Source organism: Phoxinus phoxinus (genome assembly GCF_949152265.1).
Source record: "Phoxinus phoxinus genome assembly, chromosome: 15".
Taxonomy (NCBI): domain Eukaryota; kingdom Metazoa; phylum Chordata; class Actinopteri; order Cypriniformes; family Leuciscidae; genus Phoxinus; species Phoxinus phoxinus.
In genome coordinates this window covers 86,890-107,822 of record NC_136890.1, presented here as the reverse complement: position 1 = coordinate 107,822, position 20,933 = coordinate 86,890, and the positions used below count along the sequence as shown (strand labels likewise).

Here is a 20,933-nt window from a genome sequence, read left to right as displayed (position 1 = left end):
TTGTTTGTCTTCAGCAGGAAACTCCTTAGATGGGACTAACAGGCGTCAGGAGCACTTCTCTCGATTTTCTATGCCTGACCTGAGCAAAGACTCTGGGGTAATTGTGTCTGATAAAGGCACCATGGGTACTTTAAACTCATCAATGCAGTTCCGCAGCACTGAATCCCTGAGCTCTGTCCCAAGACCCCTTGCTGATATTGGCATGCCTGTCAGAGTAAGGTACCCTCCTCCACTATACTGGGATTCGCACAGAGGGCTAAGTTTTGAGGATCCAGTCAAAGGTCGCATTGATCTTGCAGGAAGCATGTCCTGTATGCAAGAAGGCAATGCCCAAGCAATGACGCCACGGCCAAGACGTCCTCAAACACAAGACTCTCCCAGACAGCAGCGTCAGCGACAACGTCACCACCACAAGGGTCACAAAGGTCATAAATATCACCATCGCTCCCGCCGCTCTCGGTCAGACAATGCCCTGCATTTAGCTACAGAAAATCAGAGTTTCCCTGGGGATCCCATTCATAGATTTCACAATGACTTTGAGCGACCATCCTCATCAAGAATGTCACACAATCTCTTTGGAGCTAATTATGGGTATCGACAACAGTTCTTTAGGCCATGCCCTCGAACCACATCGGACCTCACCTTGCAGGATCCTGGAGGTCCACAAATTGGACAGTATATGGGTAGGTATGGAGAAACAGCTGATGATGAAGATCAGTTTTGCTCAACCTGTTCCTCTTCTTCAGAGGTGTCTGATGATGATGCTTACCTTATGGGTGAAGTCATTCCACGGCCAGTGCAGCTCCGATACTTTGACAATGAGGAATTGCGACATCGTTATAGTCCTACATTGACGGGTGGTCACACCCAACTACATACACGCAAACGGCGAAAGAGCAAGAACTGCATCATATCATAAGCAAATGGTAATGTGAGTATCTGAGTGTGTGTATGTGAGAGTGGGTGAAGTGAGTATGTGAGAAGTGAGTAGACCCCTGTACATCATCATTTAAATGTCAAATGATTCAAAATTACTAAAAACTTAGTAGGATCCAAGTACACCTTTTATTACAGAGATTATTTTTTCCCCCTTAATTTGATGTCCACCTTTATTTTTGATAGTCTCAATCTTTTTCAGCATGGAGGACCAGTGTTTTGGAGAGATTCTTTTTTTTCAGATGCTCTTTGCTGGAAAGGGTTGAGTTGCTCTAGTTTTCTCTTTAAAATAACCCAAAGGGGTTCCATTGGAAGTCAGGCAACACACTTTGCCAGGTCATTTTTTAAAACTGTTTTCATCTTTAGAATCTTGCATGATTTTGCCAGTGTGCTGTGGATCGTTATCATGCTGAAATATTCTTATTTTGCCCAATGTCTTCCAATCTTGCTTTTTTGTTCTGAAGGGTATGCAAGGATTTGTCCATAGAGATTGATACCATACAATGTCCTTGAGCTGCCACAGAAACCCTGATTTCCATTTATTAACCCCATTTTCATGTCTAAAGCACTTGTCCTTCTGCTTTTCAGAACTAGATTGTACAAGTAATTTTAAGATAGGGATGTCCAATCCTGCCTCTGGATGGCCACCATTATGCAAACTTTGCTCCTGCCTGGAAGTTTCTAGTAATCCTGAAGATGTTGATTAGGTGATTCAGGTGTGTTTAAATAGGGCTGGAGCTAAACTCTGCTGAAAGGTGAACAGAATTGGACATCCCTGTTTTAGGATGATTAGTGGTACTATGGCTCATTCTATGCCTCCTATTTACTGCTGCAACTGAGTTTTGAATACATTTTAGTTGGTCACAATCTCCCTGTATCCTTTTTTATCTTTGTGAAGTCTCACAATCAGATTTTTACAATTTTCTGTCCAATCTTCTCCATGTGGAGCCAATCAGTCAGACAAATACAACCCATAAGTCCACCATTGAGAAAGGTTTGGTGTTCACAGGTAATTTTAAAACAACGGTAATGCAATTAGGTTATTTCGAAATATCAGGTTCAGAAATATCAATGATGAGGACACAAATTTGTATGATGACATGTGTATTACACTGGTATTACAACTTAAACATGGTTTATGAGGACATTTCATGAGTCCTCGTAATTCAAACAGCTTACTTTTTTTTTTAAAAACAATGTTTTATTAAAAATGTAAAAATGCAGAATGTGTCCTGTAATGGGCAGGTATAGGGATAGGGGCAGTGTAAGGGGATAGAATATACAGTTTGTACAGTATAAAAACCATTACGCCTAGTCCTCATAATGTAGTTGCTCCAACATTGCAACCAATACCAACACCTGTGTGTGTGTGTGTGTGTGTGTGTGTGTGTGTGTGTGTGTGTGTGTGTGTGTGTGTGTGTGTGTGTGTGTGTGTGTGTGTGTGTGTGTGTGTGATCAATACTCTTTGTCAAAATTTAGAAATAATGCAGTTATCAAGAGTTATGATAACATTTCGATTCATTTGACAGTGATATTTCACGGGGTGTACTCACTTCTGTTGTGTATTGTATTTTTTTTCCTAAATATCCAACTATGGGTTGAAATCCAATTCAGGCATGTTTCAGTCATTGCATAAGTAACACTGTAGGTAATGTGTTCTGATCTGAAATCATATGTTTACTGTGACTGGAGATTGCACAATGATCAAATGTATTAATTTCTATTTATTGGAATTGTACATGGAATTTTATCTATTGCTAAGAATATGAATTTTGTTTTGTAGAAACCTGTGCAATAAGAATCTGCTATATAACTTCATTTCAGGAGAGGGAAAGAAGTGCACTCAGTGTGCACTTAACCTTCAGAATTAGGATATGGATTTTTAACTTACGTTGAAATGAATTTGCGTTACTCTTGAAAAAATGTGGGATTACTGCTCGGCACATTCCATAACCTCAGTGCATCAAAAATCTAGTTACAACCATTTTCGTATCTGTTTTTAGATTTTCTTGGTTGTGAGTATAATTCTAGTCAAGTCTACACTCTCCTCTTTCTTTTTCCCTTAATTTTTGGCATAATTTAGTGGCAATACGGTTTTCTATAATCCCCTCGCTGCTTACTGTTAATTGTTATAAATACAGTAGTTTCCTAATATGCGCTCTTCATGGTTTTCAACTTGTTTTATTAATGTCATTCTAAAATTTAACTTTATAAAATGTTTATCATTTTGTTGGGCAATGTTGGTTATGGTTTTAAATGCAATATTCTGTCTTTTCCAAAGTCATTTACAAATAATACCTTAAAATTACATGTTTTCCTAATTATAAAAACAATATATAAAAATAATGTAGTATTGTAAAGGTTCTGTAAATATTGTCTTAAATATTTCTATATTTTGTATCTCCAGATGCATAATTTGTATCATATTATAGAGTGTAGAAACCAATGGTGACTGCATGTGTATCTCCGTTCATGTATTGTATGTGAATTAAATAACTATTTCAACAAACAAACAAAGTCTTTAATTAAGCTTCAGATTAATATCCTTGTGATCTTTTAAAAATGCTATTTTATATTATATTTTCTGAACTGTAATCTGATGTAGGGTGTAAATTACTTCTTTTGTGCTTTTTTAAATTCCTTCAGTTTCAGATAATCCTCTCCTGTGATCTTAAAGTCCCCATGCATATGCAAATTAGCCCCGCCTCCAATCACTCACACCATCAGAGATCCAATCGCTCAACTTTACTATAGTAAACGCTGCACAATGGCAAGTGGAAATATTGGTTTAATTCAGCCATTCATGTTAGAACCAGAAACTGATTCGGAAAAAGTAATTGAAGAGTGAGTTATACAGGCTCGTCTACAAGTCGATGTATCAGAATGGTAATGTGTTTTATGTATCGCTCTCTACAACGTCGGACACACAACGTTAATTAACATGATTAACCTTTAGCTTGACTACGTTATCCAACAGCCAATCAGATGTTGCTAATGTTACACAAACCATGTTCCGGTTCGCCATCTCAGAGTCGGACAGCTGCCTTCTAAACATCAGCATCCTTAGAAACGCTTTTGAAGAAAAGCATAGGTCATCATAACATCGTAATATACATCATATAGATAATGACTGTCACTTTTTGGGGCTCAGAAAACCGTGCCGTTTTAGTGTGTATCCCTTTAACCCTCTGGGGTCTGAGGTGTTTTCTGGGTCCTGGAGGTGTTCTGACATGCTCTGATAATTGTGCTTATTTCTGTTACTTGTGACATTTTCATGGCTAAAATCTTATTACAAATCTTATTACAAACTCTGCTACAATAATATGTCAGCAGCATGTATGTAAAAGTTTGTAGATTTGAGATGATAACATGTATGCGTGGTTTGTGAAAATTACAAAAAAAAAAGTCACTGAAATGAGGTTATGAAACCCAAACTGATTATTTATTCACAAGACTTTTGAAAATTGTATCACGTAGCCTAGAATATTTGCTCCAAAACTATGTGAAAATCACCTTGACTACTCATTCAGAACAGACAATATATTGATTTAAAATTTGTATGACTTGTGTAAGAAAGCTTTATGCGAGTAGGCGTAAACCACCCATGAATATTGAGTGTTTAACACCTGAGAGAGACAAAGAGCCTCCCATAATGGCCCTATTAGGAGCTCTCAGGCACTATGAGGAACTGTGAACAAAGAATGAGGAGATTTAAAAAAGAACGGCTTTTTGATTGTTTGGATTTATTTACAACACAACATAATCCAAAGATACACAACAAATGGCAAAAAAGCACATTATTTAACACACTGAACTAAAGACAGAGACTTAACCAGTCACACACCGTTGTGCCATTCCTGAAACATAGTACATACCTGTAATTTCCCAGATGTTTGATTTTTCACTTTACCATGTTCTGCTCGTGTTGAAGTCAGCAGGACTATACCTAAAAAAAAACAACCTGTGAACATGCTGATATCAAGAGAAACTAGGGCTGCACGATTTTGGGAATACATTTTAGATTTGTTCTGGTTAAAATTGCTTTTTAAAATTTATAAAATACACACACACACATATATACACACACACACACATATATATATACATATACATATATATATATATATATATATATATATATATATATATATATATATATATATATATATATATATTTGAACACCAGGCATACGTGCAGGACTGCATAAAATAATAACAATAGTAGGCTATAGCAGGCATCGTTAAAAAGGAACACTTCAGTAACACTACACTAGAGAAAAATATATTTATTATCATATGTTACTTCAAATGTTTACATCGATATGACGTTACATTAATATGACGTTATGAAATGAGATTGGAGTAAAAACATGAAGCCTATGTTTGGGGCGTTTTGCGGATTTTTCTGTCCGAGCCCGGCCCGCGTCCGATAGGCATAAATATATATTTTTCTCATACTAATTACACTTGTACGTTTGTTTGTGTGGAAATTATTCGGAAATGTCAACAGATGAGCGCATCAGCGCGCAGAGCAACAAGGCTCTTGGCGCGCATGCACGTGTCTCGTTGTCACGGCTACATAAACAAATTTCCGCACACAGGAAGACAGATGTTATGGTAATATTTTACATGTATTTTAATCACAAAAATTAACGTTGCATCAAGTGAAAGCATCAGGCACATTGGCTACCTACATAATAAGATAAAATGTTCAATGCCGCGCTGATGTGGGCTCGGGTCGAACTATTTCAAACACACAGCGCGACTGAGAACATTCACTGAAGCATCGAGCAACAGTTCGACTGCAATGTGAAGTTTATGCAACAATACTAATATAATTCAGAATTATTTCTTACCTTAAAATCTTTCTTGTCTTCAAATCGCGTTCTTCTTCTTCGGTAAATCCAATAATCTCACAGCATGTCTTCCAAACTCGACGACTGCAGGACTGATGAAGTTTGGCGGCGCTTTGTTGTTGATGTAATGGGCGCGGTCGCGCGACGCGTGGACGATTTGCATCTCTATGTTTTGCGCGTGTGGGTGTGGTCACATTAAAACTAATGAGGAAGGATTAGAGAACTTGGATATCTTGTTGGTTTTATACAAATTACTTAAACAGAGAATATTTGTTTTCGTTTTGAATCAGATCATTTAAAACTACACACTTAAATGTTTATAAATATATAGAGCTCACAAATGTGTGACAAGTATTCGCTGAGTTTTGTTTATGTTTAGAGACGTGCTCAAGAAAAAAAAAGTTCACGAGACAGAGAGACAGAACGCACACCCTGTTAATTTCTTTATTTTACAAAAGCACAACGTTTTGTTTTGATTGTAAGTGGACACATACAAAAGTAGACATCTCACAGATTCTTTTTTCATATTTATTAAGTCTGTATGACCATATTTGACGGAGTATTTTAAGTTTATTTAGCTGCAATGTAAAAAAAATCGCGCAAATCACGCCGGCGTGATTGCCGACCCCAGGGGGTTAAATGCAAATGATCTGTTCCTGCCGGTACGGAGGACGGAGCTTTAAGAGATCGTGCTCCAGTGGCAGGACGATCTCGTCTCATTCACAGAACAGAAACAGTGGCATGTTCATTTCGACACGGAGTCGGACAGTAGAACAGGGTTAGTCTACTTTAGTCACGGTTATGCACAAGCCTGTTGTAGCAGACCGCGTCCGAATGATGGCCAAACAAATACTGATGAGTTAAATGAAGTTTATTGTACATCACATAAAAGTGTTACTCCAGAGTTGAGCTGAATAAACACAGTATAAGAAGTGTGCATTAAAATCTTATCCATAAACTCTCTCTCTCCCTTTCATTATCATCAAGATACACAGCGAAGTACACAAAACACTTGTTGCAACTAACAGTAAATAAATATAAACACACATTTTCAGTGTGTGCTTAATAAACTGGTAAACTTTATATCCGTAAAAGACTCGATGAGCTCGAGTGTCATAAAGTGCTCGCTCGCTCTCACTTTCACTTCTGCGTGATCAGTGATGTTAGTCCTGTCGCTCCGGAGACTGTACGCTGACCACGAGAGCAGTCGCTGATCAATCCTCGAGGAACAGCGAGAGTAAATGAAGACTGCTGTGTTCATTCTTAAATCCAACAACACAATCCTCAATCGGTGTTCAGGAGACGTTCTTGTCTACAGCTGCTCCGGCGTGGAAACGATGGCGGACTGTGTTTAGCTCACTCAGGGCGGGTTTATGCTAATACGGCAGTGTCAGTCAACAGTTGTGGGCGGGGCTTGTGCAAATCTACGTCACATTGCCCGAATCTGAGAGCAGCTCGTTCTGAGACGGTGCTTATGATTTATGGGGATTTAAAATAAACACAGGGTGGATTTTTGTCTTTATAGGGTGGTTGTGTACACACACTGCCAACACACATTTATGTTCAAACACCATGTAAAAGTGAATTTTGCATAATAGTGCCAAAATAATCAGCAAGGGTATTGACTGATGAATTTGCACATGGTTTGACTTAAAAGCATATTAAAAACACCACATAGACATACACAAAATTAAAAACTTGATTTTCACCACAGGGGGACTTGTATTAAAAAAAACAATTTTTATTTGTAATACATGTAGACAGACAAAACTCAAGACACAACAGCAAGCTTAATACCAAACTAACATTTCACTGAATGCTTTATGTACAACTAAATTCATTCTTCTTTACTCTTCCACTCATATTTGAGACTTGTTTCTCAACATGGTACTTATAGTTACAGAGCAAACAATATACAGGCAGGCATGCATCAATGCAAACTCTGGGACCGCACGGGTTAGCTTGAATTTCATTTTAAACATTTTGTAATCTTGGTAATGACCATTAAAAATGTGACTTTTCTCACTGGGTTTGTGGAATTACAGATAACTGGCCCAGTCTCTGATTATCAACAGAATAAATACAAAGGTGTAATTAAAATTAAATTTATTGACAATGTATATTAACTGGGTCAATATCGTGACAGCTTTTTAGCATTAGGATCAGAGCTACAAATAATTTAAAGAAACACTGATAGAGCTAACAGGTGTGCTAATAAAGTGGCACACTTTTAAAGATGAATGGATGGCGTGAATAAGAAGTTAGTAAATAAGTGTCTGCATTCAGCCTTCACTTGATGGAAAGTATTTGGGAGGTGGATGGAGCGTCTAGCTCTCGGGAATCATACTCATGGATGAACTGCTCCATGGCCTTGATGCAGCGCGTGCCGATGTCCCTCAAGTTTTCATGCAGAGACGGCTGAATTGTCTTCTCCAAGGATGGGTCCTTCGTCACCAACATCTTCACAACCATGCCAAATGTGTCACAGTCCTGCCGATACACCTGTATGAATTATAAACAGTGATTACTCAAAACATTACAATATATTAATTCAACTACTTAATTTTCCCACCAGCATTTTTGTTTTTAAAAACCTGCCAGCCAGCGGCAGCCTTTTTTTTTATTATCCTTCACAAAATGGTTATGGCCCTCAGATTGTATTGTTGTATGAATATCTGAACATGCGCTATATCAAAAGAAAGAACAGAGCCTCTGCTTTAAAAAATAAACATTTTATTCTAGTTTCATGCATTCTTTTCATCAATACTTGAATGTGGGTAAGCTTAATAAAAAAAGCAACATTTTGAACAAAAAGCTGAAACAAACGGTTTCAAAAACAGCAATGCTTATTTTTCACATGTTTTTTGATCTGGAGATTCAGTTCTCTTTCAGAAGTTAGTGTTAATGAAAGCAAGTAAGCAGTGGTTACTGTCAAATACATATCTAAGTTACTTATTCACATAATACCACTAATTTGTTTTTATTTAATAATCTATACTATGTTACTAAATCCTTACCATATAGTATGTGCCATGTTATTTACATGGTAATCCATTGTACTTCAAAGAATGCCCTTGTACTATAAAACACATAGCAATGTAATGGTACTTTAGGGTCCTCATGTATAAAACCTCCTGTAGATTTCATCCTAAAAGCTACAAAAACCACAAAAGCTGGATTTCGCTAGAACCTTTGCAAAATACCCTTTATAAAACCCAGTCAGCAGAAGATTGTGTTCACATGCGTCTCCGCCCCGAAATAACCATATATGACCTTACAACGCCTCGTTTTACAATGCATTACGTCATCTGCATATAATTTCCATGTATATTCCCATATTGTATAAAATACATGTCAGAGAAGAGTTATTTTCAATCTTTTCCACTGGCAAAATAGTAGGCTATTTCTAATTGCTATAAGCAAATAAAATGTATGCAATTTTGCCTATAAGGTAAACGTATTTTAGGATGGTTTATTTTATTTTTGAATGAAAACAGATAGGCCTTATTTTTTTGCAGCGTAAATAATTATCTGACTCAGCGTGTTACTGACAAAACATTTACAAAAATAAAATGTGCATTTCTTACCGTTTCCTTCTAATTATATGCTTAGATATATACAGTAATATTTTTCATAATATTGGGAAGACCCCGGAAATGGTTATCTGTCGGTCTGTGCACGACATCAACAGCTCCTGCGTGCAGAAGAGGTTTTTACGTCATCAGACTTATTCAAACCGGCCGATGGATCGTTCGATCACTGCGCGAGTCCTTCAGTGTTTGTCATTATACTGTCTATGTTGCTAAGCGACCTGCTTAGATGTAAAAAGTGTGCATCATTGATCATTATTCGCACAAAAATATTTTCTCAGAACACGAGTTCCCTTTCGTAGTCACTACGAGTTACGTCGTGACGCCGAATGGGGTTTCGCTTAGAAAGCCTATTGACTTTGAGAATAAAAAACGAGCTAATGGCGATGAAATGCCATGGGTCTGCGGAATTTGCATGGCGTAACTCCGCCCCACCTCGTGGGTATTGAAGAATAACAAATTTTAAAAATCTATTTCAGATATGCTTCCTTGCATAAACATCACGATGAAGAATACAGATTTTAGCATTTGAGGTTTTAATTTAGATTCCAAAATAAACTAAGAAAGTTTAGCAGCTGTTATGCAAGAGATCCAGCCAGACCTGTTTTCTTTCCATTGTAAGTTAAATGAGTCAGATCTTGTTCTGACCAATTTGTTCTGCAAATGGCTTTTGGAGCCCCTGGCCCAGACGTTGAATCGTTATGCTGATTGGATTAGCAATGCAATAGAGTGTTATGCTGATTGGCTCTGTTTTCTCTTGAGCAAGCCAGATAACCTGCCAAACCGGTTTCCCTACTATTGTATGCTTTGTTTGAATTTGTCTCCACCCCCAGAAGTCCCTCCTCCTTGGAATGTATATAGATTACAATGTATCCTATTTTAGTTTAGACTTGTTGTACTAACTGCAGCTACGCACAGAGAGTTCTCAATAAAATAATAACTTCTGTTTGAACGCAATCCCAACGTCTCCTGGTCTCTGCTTTGACGAAGGAAAAAGTTTCCTACAGTATATAAGGAAGTACGCTGGCAACATGCAGTTATGTTTTTCGCTAAGGCAGCCTTTGTGGATAACTCATGTTCTCATTACGGGAACATATCCATCGCGACACTGTGGTCGGTCTCAATGACCCACTACCAATGACCCGCTACCAATGACCCGCTTCCAATGACCCGCTTCCAATGACCCGCTTCCGGGGAGTCCGTTACACTCCTGGTTGCATTGGCCAAGAGGGTAGGGGACCTGCAGGCATTTTCGGTTGACGAAGCGTGCCTGGAATTCGGGCCGGCCAGCTCTCACATGATCCTGAAACCCCGGCTTGGATACGTGCTCAAGGTTCCCACCACTCCGTTCAGAGATCAGGTGGTGAACCTGCAAGCGCTGCCCCTGGAGGAGGCAGACCCAGCCTGGGCACTGCTCTGTCCAGTAGGCGCCCTCCGTGCTTACGTAGACAGAACGCAGTGTTTCAGGATCTCAGACCAGCTCTTTGTCTGTTATGGTGGGAAGCTGAAGGGAAAGGCTCTCTCAAAGCAAAAGTTGTCTCACTGGATAGTGGACGCCATTGCTTTGGCATACCAGCAGCAAGGTCGAAGTGGTTCAAGGTCAACACACTCTGTCAGTTTAAATCTATACAAAAAACACATCTCTTTAACCTGGCATACACATAGAACATTTTCAATTTATATTATTCAAATCAGTTAAATGATTGTTAGGTTGCATAAACTAGGTCAGCCGGAACCGGGGAAACTTCCTATAACAACTGATGCACTCGTTACATCATAAGAAGAATGGCATCTACGCTAATGCTTGTCTTTCTGCTTATTCCAAGGTTTACTGTAGTCAGCTGGATCCAGATCAGATGGAGGACCTGCGCCTAGACACGACCCCAACACATGATGTAGTCAGCCGGATCCGGGCCGTGTCCAGATCAGATGGAGGACCTGCGCCTAGACACGACCACAACACATGATGTAGTCAGCCGGATCCAGAACAGATGGAGGACCTGCGCCTAGACACGACCACAACACATGATGTAGTCAGCCGGATCCAGAGCAGATGGAGGACCTGCGCCTAGACACGACCACAACACGTGATGTAGTCAGCCGGATCCGGGCCGTATCCAGATCAGATGGAGGAACTGCGCCTAGACACGACCACAACACATGATGTAGTCAGCCGGATCCGGGCCGTATCCAGATCAGATGGAGCACCAGCGCCTAGACACGACCACAACACATGATGTAGTCAGCCGGATCCGGGCCGTATCCAGATCAGATGGAGGACCTGTGCCTAGACACGACCCCAACACATAATGTAGTCAGCCGGATCAGGGCCGTGTCCAGAACAGATGGAGGACCTGCGCCTAGACACGACCACAACACATGATGTAGTCAGCCGGATCCAGAACAGATGGAGGACCTGCGCCTAGACACGACCACAACACATGATGTAGTCAGCCGGATCCAGAGCAGATGGAGGACCTGCGCCTAGACACGACCACAACACGTGATGTAGTCAGCCGGATCCGGGCCGTATCCAGATCAGATGGAGGAACTGCGCCTAGACACGACCACAACACATGATGTAGTCAGCCGGATCCGGGCCGTATCCAGATCAGATGGAGCACCAGCGCCTAGACACGACCACAACACATGATGTAGTCAGCCGGATCCGGGCCGTATCCAGATCAGATGGAGGACCTGCGTCTAGACACGACCACAACACATGATGTAGTCAGCCGGATCCGGCCGTATCCAGATCAGATGGAGGACCTTCGCCTAGACACGAACACAACGGTGATGAAGTGACCGATATAAAGGAATCTATGGATTATGCATATTACCTCGGTTTTCTAAATGAAGGAAAAAGGGCACTCTCTAGGTTTGCTACACTGCTGATTTCTCTGAGTAATAGCTCCTTCAGCGGAAAATATTTACAAAATGATAAACGGCCCCAGTTAATTGCACCAAAATATGTACCTGGAATGGTGAGGCTTAAGCACCATCTGCCATGCAGTAAATTGGCATTATTCTATTAATGCTTCAGAGGTCGTCACTCCTGAGTTCCTAAAGCGTCAGCTATGGTCCCTACATTCAGGGAAGACACTTTGCTCAAGCAAACAGTATTTTCCTTAAAATATAAACAATTAATGGTTTTGCCTTAGAGAACGTTTGATCAGGGTTACATAAAAGCATTACAGACAAGGTTACATAAAACAACCAATGGCAATAATTGTGAATTTCTATATTGCTAAGAGAAAAATGATTAAATAATATGCATTTCACCCTTACTAAAACCATTATTATTTGTGTGTGGAGAAGCAGGGAGTCTTGTAGAAACTCTAGGTATGTATGCGTGTTTGAGCTGCCCAGCTTTTATCGGATCACTTCAAAATAGCACCTACTGCCTCATCCCTGGTAACCATGGAGATAGCGTGTCTGTGTGTGTGTGTGCGCGCTGCGGGGTTAAATTACCATTCCGCATGTATCTGAGTCATCGCATCATGAGCTCTGCTGTGCAGTTTCTTGAAAATAGAATGAATGACTATGATTACAATGAAAACACACAATATAATAGAGCTAGATTAGACTTGTGTAAATCACTGAAGACACAAACTTACCAACAGGTCTCAAAATAAAACATTATTCAGAATAGCACTACTCTTGCTATTTCTGCTGCATGTTTTGCTGTGAAAACGATGTGAATTCTCTGTATGCATGTAATATGCAGATGATTTTCTACAATAGCTAGAATGCATGATGAGGAGCCTCTCTAGTACGCAGAATCCTGTAGATGAGTGGAGTGGAGGAAAGTGGAGTTCAGTCCATGCTCATGAATCCACTTCCGTTTCTCGCTCACCCCCCCGGCCTCACTCACCAGGCACTCAGTGAACCTTCATTACACTGTGTCAACATTCATTTTACATTCCAGTTTAAATTCAGAGGTGGAAAGAGTACTGAAAATCTGTACTCAAGTACAAGTACCATTACATTGCTGAAATAATACTCAATTACAAGTAAAAGTACTGGTGTCAAAAAAGTACTTAAGTAAAAGTACAAATTACTCTTCTCAAAAACTACTCAGAGTACTAGTTACTAGTTACTTTTTAGCCGGCGATAGTTGATGTATTACCAAAAAACATTCAATTAAATCATAGATTTATGTAGAAAATAGCTACTTTTAACACATTTTTACCTTATTGACGAAGGACATTAATTAGTGGTCATGATACTGGAATTTCTAAGTTCAATATGTAGTAATGCTGTTAAACAGACTGGTTATTTGTACAAATCATACAAATGCCCCATTCCGAAACATTTATAACATACATTTACATTGTAAAAAAATTAAAGATCCACCTTTGATTGTTGAAAGTTTTCCTGGTGCATTTCACTTACAGGCAATAAGATTTCCTGTAGCATTTTCACAACTTTTGACAACGTTTAATTCAAGAGCATGTAGAGATTGGAGCTGGGCGTCATTTCAGAGCTCGCGTCCAGTTTTCTGAGATTACATGAATGTGCCCTCGCGTTATATTGCGCTTGCGACATTTGCCATTAAAATATGCCATAGAAACCTGCAGGTATGAAAAAAATGATACGCAATACCTGCCGATCCAGAGACGCTTCACGTCACGTGTGCCGATCGTCTGCCGATCCAGAGGCGCTTCACGTCACGTCTGCCGATCCAGAGACGCTTCACGTCACGTCTGTCGATCCAGAGGCGCTTCACGTCACGTCTGCCGATCCAGAGGCGCTTTCACGTCAGTCCTGCCGATCCAGAGACGCTTCACGTCACGTCTGCCGATCCAGAGACGCTTCACGTTACGTCTGCCGATCCAGAGGCACTTCACGTCACGTCTGCCAATCCAGAGGCGCTTCACGTCACGTCTGCCGATCCAGAGGCGCTTCACGCCACGTCTGCCGATCCAGAGGCGCTTCACGCCACGTCTGTCGATCCAGAGGCACTTCACGTCACGTCTGCCAATCCAGAGGCGCTTCACGTCACGTCTGCCGATCCAGAGGCGCTTCAAGTCACGCCTGCCGATCCAGAGACGCTTCACGCCACGTCTGTCGATCCAGAGGCGCTTCACGTCACGTCTGCCGATCCAGAGACGCTTCACGCCACGTCTGCCGATCCAGAGACGCTTCACGTCACGCCTGCCGATCCAGAGACGCTTCACGTCACGTCTGCCGATCCAGAGGCGCTTCATGTCACGTCTGCCGATCCAGAGACGCTTCACGTCACGTCTGCCGATCCAGAGACGCTTCACGCCACGTCTGTCGATCCAGAGGCGCTTCACGCCACGTCTGCCGATCAAGAGACGCTTCACGTCACGCCTGCCGATCCAGAGACGCTTCACGTCACGTCTGCCGATCCAGAGATGCTTCACGTTACGTCTGCCGATCCAGAGGCACTTCACGTCACGTCTGCCGATCCAGAGGCACTTCACGTCACGTCTGCCAATCCAGAGGCGCTTCACGCCACGTCTGCCGATCCAGAGACGCTTCACGTCACGTCTGCCGATCCATAGACGCTTCACGTCACGCCTGTCGATCCAGAGGCGCTTCACGCCACGTCTGTCGATCCAGAGGCGCTTCACGTCACGTCTGCCGATCCAGAGACGCTTCACGTCACGTCTGCCGATCCAGAGGCGCTTCACGTCACGTCTGCCGATCCAGAGACGCTTCACGTCACGCCTGCCGATCCAGAGACGCTTCACGTCACGTCTGTCGATCCAGAGGCGCTTCACGTCACGTCTGTCGATCCAGAGACGCTCCTCGTCACGTCTGCCGATCCATAAACGCTTCACGTCACGCCTGCCGATCCAGAGACGCTTCACGTCACGTCTGCCGATCCAGAGGCGCTTCACGCCACGTCTGTCGATCCAGAGGCGCTTCACGCCACGTCTGTCGATCCAGAGACGCTTCACGCCACGTCTGCCGATCCAGAGGCGCTTCACGCCACGTCTGTCGATCCAGAGACGCTTCACGTCACGTCTGCCGATCCAGAGACGCTTCACGTCACGCCTGTCGATCCAGAGGCGCTTCACGTCACGTCTGTCGATCCAGAGACGCTCCTCGTCACGTCTGCCGATCCATAAACGCTTCACGTCACGCCTGCCGATCCAGAGACGCTTCACGTCACGTCTGCCGATCCAGAGGCGCTTCACGCCACGTCTGTCGATCCAGAGACGCTTCACGCCACGTCTGTCGATCCAGAGACGCTTCACGCCACGTCTGCCGATCCAGAGGCGTTTCACGCCACGTCTGTCGATCCAGAGACGCTTCACGCCACGTCTGCCGATCCAGAGGCGTTTCACGTCACGCCTGTCGATCCAGAGACGCTTCACGTCACGTCTGCCGATCCAGAGGCGCTTCACGTCACGTCTGCCGATCCAGAGGCGCTTCACGCCACGTCTGTCGATCCAGAGACGCTTCACGCCACGTCTGCCGATCCAGAGGCGTTTCACGTCACGCCTGTCGATCCAGAGACGCTTCACGTCACGTCTGCCGATCCAGAGACGCTTCACGTCACGTCTGCCGATCCAGAGACGCTTCACGTCACGCCTGCCGATCCAGAGACGCTTCACGTCACGTCTGCCGATCGAGAGGCGCTTCACGTCAGTCCTGCCGATCCAGAGGCGCTTCACGTCACGTCTGCCGATCCAGAGACGCTTCACGTCACGTCTGCCGATCCAGAGGCTCTTCACGTCACGTCTGCCGATCGAGAGGCGCTTCACGTCAGTCCTGCCGATCCAGAGGCGCTTCACGTTACGTCTGCCGATCCAGAGGCGCTTCACGTCACGTCTGTCGATCCAGAGACGCTTCACGTCACGTCTGCCGATCCAGAGACGCTTCACGTTACGTCTGCCGATCCAGAGGCGCTTCACGTCACGTCTGTCGATCCAGAGATGCTTCACGTCACGTCTGCCGATCCAGAGGCGCTTCACGCCACGTCTGTCGATCCAGAGGCGCTTCACGCCACGTCTGTCGATCCAGAGGCGCTTCACGCCACGTCTGTCGATCCAGAGGCGCTTCACGCCACGTCTGCCGATCCAGAGGCGCTTCACGTTACGTCTGCCGATCCAGAGACGCTTCACGCCACGTCTGTCGATCCAGAGGCGCTTCACGCCACGTCTGCCGATCCAGAGGCGCTTCACGTCACGCCTGCCGATCCAGAGACGCTTCACGTCACGCCTGCCGATCCAGAGGCGCTTCACGCCACGTCTGTCGATCCAGAGGCGCTTCACGCCACGTCTGCCGATCCAGAGGCGCTTCACGTCACGTCTGTCGATCCAGAGACGCTTCACGTCACGTCTGCCGATCCAGAGACGCTTCACGTTACGTCTGCCGATCCAGAGGCGCTTCACGCCACGTCTGTCGATCCAGAGATGCTTCACGTCACGTCTGCCGATCCAGAGGCGCTTCACGCCACGTCTGTCGATCCAGAGGCGCTTCACGCCACGTCTGCCGATCCAGAGGCGCTTCACGTTACGTCTGCCGATCCAGAGACGCTTCACGCCACATCTGTCGATCCAGAGGCGCTTCACGCCACGTCTGCCGATCCAGAGGCGCTTCACGTCACGCCTGCCGATCCAGAGACGCTTCACGTCACGCCTGCCGATCCAGAGGCGCTTCACGTCACGTCTGCCGATCCAGAGACGCTTCACATCACGTCTGCCGATCTAGAGACGCTTCACGTCACGTCTGCCGATCCAGAGACACTTCACGTCACGACGCTTCTTCCTTGCCTCATCGTAACAATAGCTAGCCATACATGGACAATGCATATGTTGAAAAATATTAGCACTAGTTTCCCATATATGGAAATGTATTATATAATATATTGCATTATATTTTGCAGTATGTTCCCATAAATGTTTGTTCCATAAGGGTTCATTGGTATTGTAGCAATCTACACTAATTGCATGGAAAAGCTTTCATTAGTGAAGTGTTCTTGACTGAAGGGTGAGTGTCAGACTCTTGTCATATATATATGTGTGTTCCGTAAGGGAGGCTTGATGCAGATTAAACACGCAGTGGACAAGAGTGTGTCTCTCGAACTGTGTGATGTAACAGACAACTTGTTTTCCACTGTGGTTCTGTTCACACAGCAGGGGTTTGCCGGAAATGCCATTGTCTCTTTTGTAAATAATAACCAAACTGTGTGTGAAAGTAACCATATTGAGTAACCATTATACTCTACACACATTATAGTGTATCCACTGGACACTACCAATCTCAGAAACCTCTCTGCATTCTTACATTATACTCTCATGGGGACCAACTTTTCGTGGTAGTTTTTTCAGCACATTTGGTATCTACTAACCCTAACCCTAACAGTGGGAATACCTTGACCACACACACACACACACACACACACACACACACACACACACACACACACCAATTTACCTCCTCTATCTGCTCTTGTTTCTTCTGTATGGCTCTGCTTCGTGCTGCATTTCTCTTGCTGGCCTTCTGTGACACCTGTAGAGGTCAATTAAATACATCATCAATCTTTAAATGCAAAAACATACATTTTAGTATTATATATGTTACAGTTTGTAGCAAGGATCAACCCATTTTTTAAAGCAATGCTTTGACAATTTTAATATATTTTAATGTGATATGTTTACATACTCATGACATAAGCTATAACTCTGCACAAACAGGAACAGTAAGTGATTGTATCACAAATGTTCACATAGTAATATACTCTTTCTATGATGGAGGACTGAAGCATAAGATTCAACTCAAGCTCTAAGTTTTCCCTGAAATACGAACTAAAATTAAACGTTGATGTTGGCTATTGTCACAGGCTGGTTGCAACAGAGATGATACTGGATCTTAGTGCAGCAATAAAAGTATTTATTGAAAATAAAATCAAACTAACAGAAATACTCAGGCTTCTCAGAAATACCAAAAACAAGGAAACAACCAGTAAATAGTGACTACGACAGACACCTAGACTTAAGTCCTGTCACAGCGCTTAAATACTCTGAAAATGAAAAAAATAAAGTAAGAAACTAACTAGACACACCTGAACTAATTACCCTAATAAAATCTGTAACCAAGGAGACCAACAGGCAGGGGCGTTGATTAAGATCTCTTCCATGTAACAGTGTGGAGTGTGCAAAGCACAGACTTTGCTTAGACAAGCAGAGGGATGAAAACTACTAAAGGTCCTAGTGCTACTGGACTAAGTGTCATCATGCTCAGTCAATCAGATTCAACATACATGTACAGTACATCACATCATTTGTTGATAGAGTTTGACTTGTATTGTACAAGAACACATTTCTTTAAGTGTGATCATAGTGAAATAATGCAAGGAGTTTCTGGTCTCTTACTGTGAATGGCAGTGATGGTCTGTCTCCAGAGGATGGCCAGGGGATGTCTATAAAAAAGGAAGGGAGAGAAAAAGAGGGAAAAGTAAGAAAAAAGAGAGAGAGTCTTCTTTAAGAAAATCTGTGTGGTGTCATTTTGAAAAATATGCCGCACAGCATTTGGGCTTTTGTGTTATTTAAAGTTGTGTACCTGGACGCTTAAATGCATATAAACATGTTCAACCACTCTCACTCTCTCTCTCTACTCTCACATACACACAAGAACACCTTCAACTCTCCGTCACTCACACACACACACGCACACATTCACATACAAGCACATTCTCTCTCATTATATCTCACTTTTAAGCAACACATACACACAAAAGCAGTGAGTCATCAGCCACATAACTGTGTGAGATGGAGGGGGAGGAAAATCTTCTCAACATGCCACATCTGATTTCTAGCCAACTCAAAAACAGACATGCACGTCTGCATGCATGCACATGCACAAAACTTTTACACACACCCACACAAATGTACATGCCAGAGTTGTGCATTATTAAGAATCCATGAATTTTAATTGAGGTGATAAAAATGATGCAGTATTGTAATTTAAATTAGCAGAATAAAAGTGAAAGACATTACATTTTTAAAAATATATTTCATTAAACGGTATGAATTACCCATATTGTTGATAAAAAAAATCATTCACACAACACTATCAATGTAACGCATTTGTGAAGACAGGCGGATGAAGACAAATAAAGTTCCAACACACCAAATAGGTACAAATCTAACAAGATTCTCCCCACTCAGTGAAACACCCACTGAGAATTCTGTTGAATGTGTCCTAGTTACTGGCGATTCTATTACACAGAACATGAAAATAGAGACACCAGCCACCATAGTCACATGTTTGCCGGGAGCCAGAGCGCCTGACATCAAAGCAAATTTAAAAGTGCTGGCTAATGCTAATCGTAAATTCTCTAAGATTATTATTCACGTCGGCACTAATGATGTTCGACTCCGCCAGTCGGAGATCACCAAAATTAATATTAAAGAGGTGTGTGAACTTGCAAGTACGATGTCAAGCACTGTAATTTGCTCTGGCCCCCTTCCTGTTCGCCGGAGTGATGAGATAGTTAGTAGATTGTGTTCACTCAATGGCTGGCTGTCTGGGTGGTGTCCACGAAATAATATAGAATTCATAGACAATTGGAAAAGTTTTTGGGGCAGACATGACCTGTTGAAAAGAGATGGTATTCATCCCTCCTGGGATGGTGCTGCTCTTTTCTCTAGTAATTTGGCTCATAGTCTTAGAGGTCAAATATGACAATCTGGGGCTCAGGTCAGGAAGCAGACAGACTGGCTTAACCGACCGTCTGCTAGCGGCCTCACGTCACCAAGGTCAGATAAATCCCATCACATAGAGCCTCTTTCCCCTAGATATCATCATATAGAGACTGTGTCTGTTCCCCGAACTTGGAAATCCAAAAAATGTCCAAACCCATCTAAATGTTAAAAATTGAATTGATTTTCAACAAATAAAAAACAGATATAATACAGATGAGCAAATTATAAAGCTTGGGTTGCTGAATATTCGATCTCTTACTTCAAAAGCGCTAATAGGTAATTAAATGATTACAGATTATAACCAGGGGTGCACATAACTGGTACGCAGGTACGCATGCGCGACAAAAATCAGGAATGCGTAATGCCACTTGTGTTACTACGCGCCTTTGCGTACTGTCGCCAAAATGCAACCTAGGCAGTGTTAATTTATTTTTTTCACAGATGAAAACGAGACGATAACTAAATAAAAACCTTGTTTTAAATGATGACCACTATGACGAATAAAAACTAGACGGAAATTGGTAAGGGAGGGACGATTGGGGAAGTGATCCATAAAAATGGAAATGTGACGTCATGATTGACAGCTGTGGCCACGCTACATATGGGGTGAGTACCAAACACCATCTCCTGGTCCTCACCTGAGTAACTCACTGAAAAAGTTATGTGCACCCCTGATTAGGGATGGCGAAAACTAAAAAAATTCTTGACCGACCACCGAGCCTCATTAGCCGGTTGAAACCGGTTAACCGATTAGTTTAAAATATGCTACGCTATTTGAAATAACAGCCATTTCAAGCCGCGCCTGCAATTTCACAACTCTGTCGCATCTCTCCGCCGCTCTGCCTCCCGCTCACACACACACACAC

The 20,933-nt window shown here is 42.7% G+C and overlaps 2 protein-coding genes across 3 annotated transcripts in view; one reads left to right on the top strand and one right to left on the bottom strand.

Moving 5' to 3' along the window:
• The window catches only part of prickle2a (prickle homolog 2a), a 101,522-nt gene extending 98,083 nt beyond the window's left edge, over window positions 1-3,439 (top strand). The window contains exon 8 of one of the 2 annotated variants that reach the window (XM_079638153.1): window positions 18-3,439. In XM_079638153.1, coding sequence (XP_079494279.1) covers window positions 18-919 — 902 coding nt within the window. In that variant the 3' untranslated portion in view covers window positions 920-3,439. Of the gene's footprint in view, window positions 1-14 lie in introns of both variants that reach the window. The other variant, XM_079638152.1, reaches the window with a different exon arrangement.
• Window positions 3,440-7,509: 4,070 nt separating this feature from the next.
• Window positions 7,510-20,933, bottom strand: part of LOC307011999 (uncharacterized protein) — a 44,780-nt gene continuing 31,356 nt past the window's right edge. The window contains exons 4-6 of the mRNA XM_079638156.1: window positions 18,736-18,782; window positions 17,798-17,872; window positions 7,510-8,294 (exon numbers count right to left, since the gene is read on the bottom strand). Of these exons, the coding sequence (XP_079494282.1) occupies window positions 8,082-8,294; window positions 17,798-17,872; window positions 18,736-18,782 (335 nt within the window). The 3' untranslated portion in view covers window positions 7,510-8,081. The remainder of the gene's footprint in view (window positions 8,295-17,797; window positions 17,873-18,735; window positions 18,783-20,933) is intronic.